The 2,940-nt window shown below is 39.3% G+C and overlaps 1 protein-coding gene across 2 annotated transcripts in view; it reads right to left on the reverse strand.

Annotated features, from left to right (window-relative positions):
* LOC107102169 (G protein-coupled receptor kinase 5-like) overlaps positions 1–2,664 on the reverse strand; it is a 24,392-nt gene extending 21,728 nt beyond the window's left edge. For both annotated transcript variants that reach the window (XM_015401369.1, XM_015401370.1), the window contains exons 1-2: positions 2,469–2,664; positions 1,821–1,910 (exon numbers count right to left, since the gene is read on the reverse strand). In XM_015401369.1, coding sequence (XP_015256855.1) covers positions 1,821–1,910; positions 2,469–2,520 — 142 coding nt within the window. In that variant the 5' untranslated portion in view covers positions 2,521–2,664. The remainder of the gene's footprint in view (positions 1–1,820; positions 1,911–2,468) is intronic.
* Between the last annotated feature and the right edge of the window lie 276 nt (positions 2,665–2,940).

Consider the following 2,940-nt stretch of genomic DNA (forward strand, 5'->3'; position numbering starts at 1 on the left):
GTGACGGATCTGATGATGTTTCACTGAGAGGTAGGAAACATGAGTAGAGGGGAAAAAACACTGACTTAAAACGCTCTGGACACAGATAGCTGCACCCAACTCTCTTAGCTTTGGCTAAAGTAAATCCAGAGAAAGGGGAAAAAAACAAAAATTATTGGTGGAGACTGTCCACACCAGTCCTTCAAAAAGCGAGGCCTTTGCTTTAGCGTCATTTGGGTCGCTTCAGCTGTTGTTGGTTCACAAGAACAAAAAACGATGTTTGAACACTGGAAAGAGTACCTCTGACCAGACCATTAGAAGACTGACGATGATAAAATAAGTTCGCTGGTGAGGATTCTCAATCATCCAGGTCATAGTCATTCCAAAAAATTTAAAAAACAATCCACTGGACTTTGTTTCCAAATTCATCTTATATCCAGAAGTGTTGTAAATGGCTTTAACCAACCACTAACCATGAGAGAAAGACATGTTTTTATATCTATAATATTCTCAGAAAAGTTACCATTTAACATACATGAACATAACAGGAATAATCTTTTAACGCCTATATATAGTAGCAGCCGATTGGCAGCCCACCTCCCTGCAACTCCCAGCAAAATCCCATCCATGAACCCAACATATTTCTGTACTCAGACTCCACGCTTTCCCTGAATTAAAGGGTCTGACCAGGAGATGATGCGTCTCTTTAAGCCGGGCATACACTGTATGATTTTTGCAGTCGTTGCATGCAGCTGCAGCTCACACTGAACGAGGAAACCCTGCAGTTTCCTCGTACAGAGTGAGTTCACAGCCCACAATGCATGTTCAGCATGACGCTCTGATCCAATCTACCTGCAGGTAGCTGCAGGTTTTCTTTCCAACCAAGCAATAGCAACCAGACTCCAGTCACCTCATCAAGTGAGTCTAATCTTAACATAATGGCTTGATGAGATGAATTAAGTCTGGTGTGCTATTTGCTTGGTTGGAAAGAAAACCTGCAGCCACACTGCCATTTCTGCAACCAGTTTGACACCCCTGCTTTATAGGGAAGGTTACCGTTTTTGATTACTTACATACCCGTTATAAATGGAGTCCCCCCGTCCCTCAGTGAGATCTAGAAGCGCAAGATCTATATCCAGCCATTCAGCAAAGATGTTGCTACATGGCTGCACATCTTATTTTGGCATTTGACCAGTTAGATGAGGCCTTGAATGATTATTAATGTAAATTAAGTTGAAAAAACAAGTTAACAAGTCACAAAAAAAAGTTAATAAGCCTAGTTAACAATTATATTTAGGTTTATAAACTAAAAAATGTAAGTGCCAGTATCAGGATTAATTCCTCTAAGGTTATGTTGTACCAAAAAAAAAAAGTTTCTTTCACTCTCAGAGTGTTTTTCATAAATTTCTTATAGAAGCAATTTTGTTATTTTTCTTAATATTTTCGGGCATGTTTACATAAATTTTTGCCATCAAAATATCCATATTTATTGAATGTTACAAAGGTAATACGATCTTCTCCTGTATTCCAATAACACTATTGGCTTGAAATTTTGATTCTTTATTTTTTTTTATCAATGAGAGCCCTACAAAGGGTTAATGTCCACGAATCATGACAGAAATAATATTTTAGTACAAAGATTGATGTTTAAAAAGGACCAGACAAGGACCAGCCAAGGAGCCATAAAGGCAAGTAGGGGAATTTTGAATGGCTACTACTGTATAGCCATCAGGGATGTGTAACTACATTAGGATCATCCTTTATGAAGACTATTGGAAGGCGATTATACCAGAAAAGATCAGATCACATTATCAAGCTTGCACACACACTCCTACACACACCTATGGTCTTGGCCAGCTCTCTGCACTCGCTGATGTGGGGAAACCGTAGCATTTCTCTCCATTTCCAGCTCCTTCCTTTGCTTCCTCCACCTGTGGAACAAAAAAACAAAAACATACCAAACAGGTAAATAGGAAACATCTTAATGCTGACGAGTCAGCAGTGCCACCATGCACACATCTACACACACCTAGATCATCAGGTTTCAAACAATAGTACGCTCCTCTACAGTGAATGAACTATTATTAGCTCAAGGAACATGTAAGTAGAGCCTGTATGACCACATTACAAACTCAGAGGAGGAATTTTGGTTCCTCAAGACACATTTGTTTACCAACCCAGGGAAGTCACTATGTCAGCAGGGTTTAAGCCTTCTGATTTTCTCTAAAAAGGTTTCCCCTGGTAAAGAGACAATCTCTGTGGGGGTCGTACATCCCACCTTTCCTAAAATGTTACTCCAAGGAAGCAGGGGGAATATCCTGACCTCACCTTTACGTTCCGATAATCTTAAAGCTACAAAAAAACTTAGATATCTACATTAAAATAAACAAACATCAGAATTAAACTTGAAATTATACTTTTTTGTCCGTTAAATCTCTTTGAAACCTTCCAGAGTTACATCTGCACAGGAAAATGTTAATCCTCCTTACCTTCTCTGGCTCTAACAAGAGCGCTGTTTTGCACCATGTTGTCAATATCCATATTAAAAGGTTTGATTTAAAAAAACGTCCTTTTTTAACTTTTCAGGAGACACATCAGACCTTTGGGTCTGCAGAGGTTCAGAGCTTCGCAGAAGCCTTTAACAACTAAAAGTGAGCTAAAACAAATGAGGTGTGCAGTCTAACCTGTTACTCACCAATGAATGGAAACACTTGTTGTGTGACATTGTGCTTGAAGCCAGGAAACACTCCCTCGTCGCAGAGGAGGGACCAAACTCCAGCAGTCTGTGCAAGTCTATGGCAAAGGAGCGTGGAAAGAATTCAAGTGAGGACAGGAGAACAAAAAACAACAGATATGTTCTGGCACTCCCAAGCTCATGTAGAAATCAAATCAGTTCCAAAAAATTAAACTCACTCTGTTTACTTCAACAAAATAAAATCAAAAAGTGCTTATTTAATGGTT

The sequence above is a fragment of the Cyprinodon variegatus genome, unplaced genomic scaffold (genome assembly GCF_000732505.1).
Source record: "Cyprinodon variegatus isolate N-32 unplaced genomic scaffold, C_variegatus-1.0 Scaffold1213, whole genome shotgun sequence".
Classification (NCBI taxonomy): domain Eukaryota; kingdom Metazoa; phylum Chordata; class Actinopteri; order Cyprinodontiformes; family Cyprinodontidae; genus Cyprinodon; species Cyprinodon variegatus.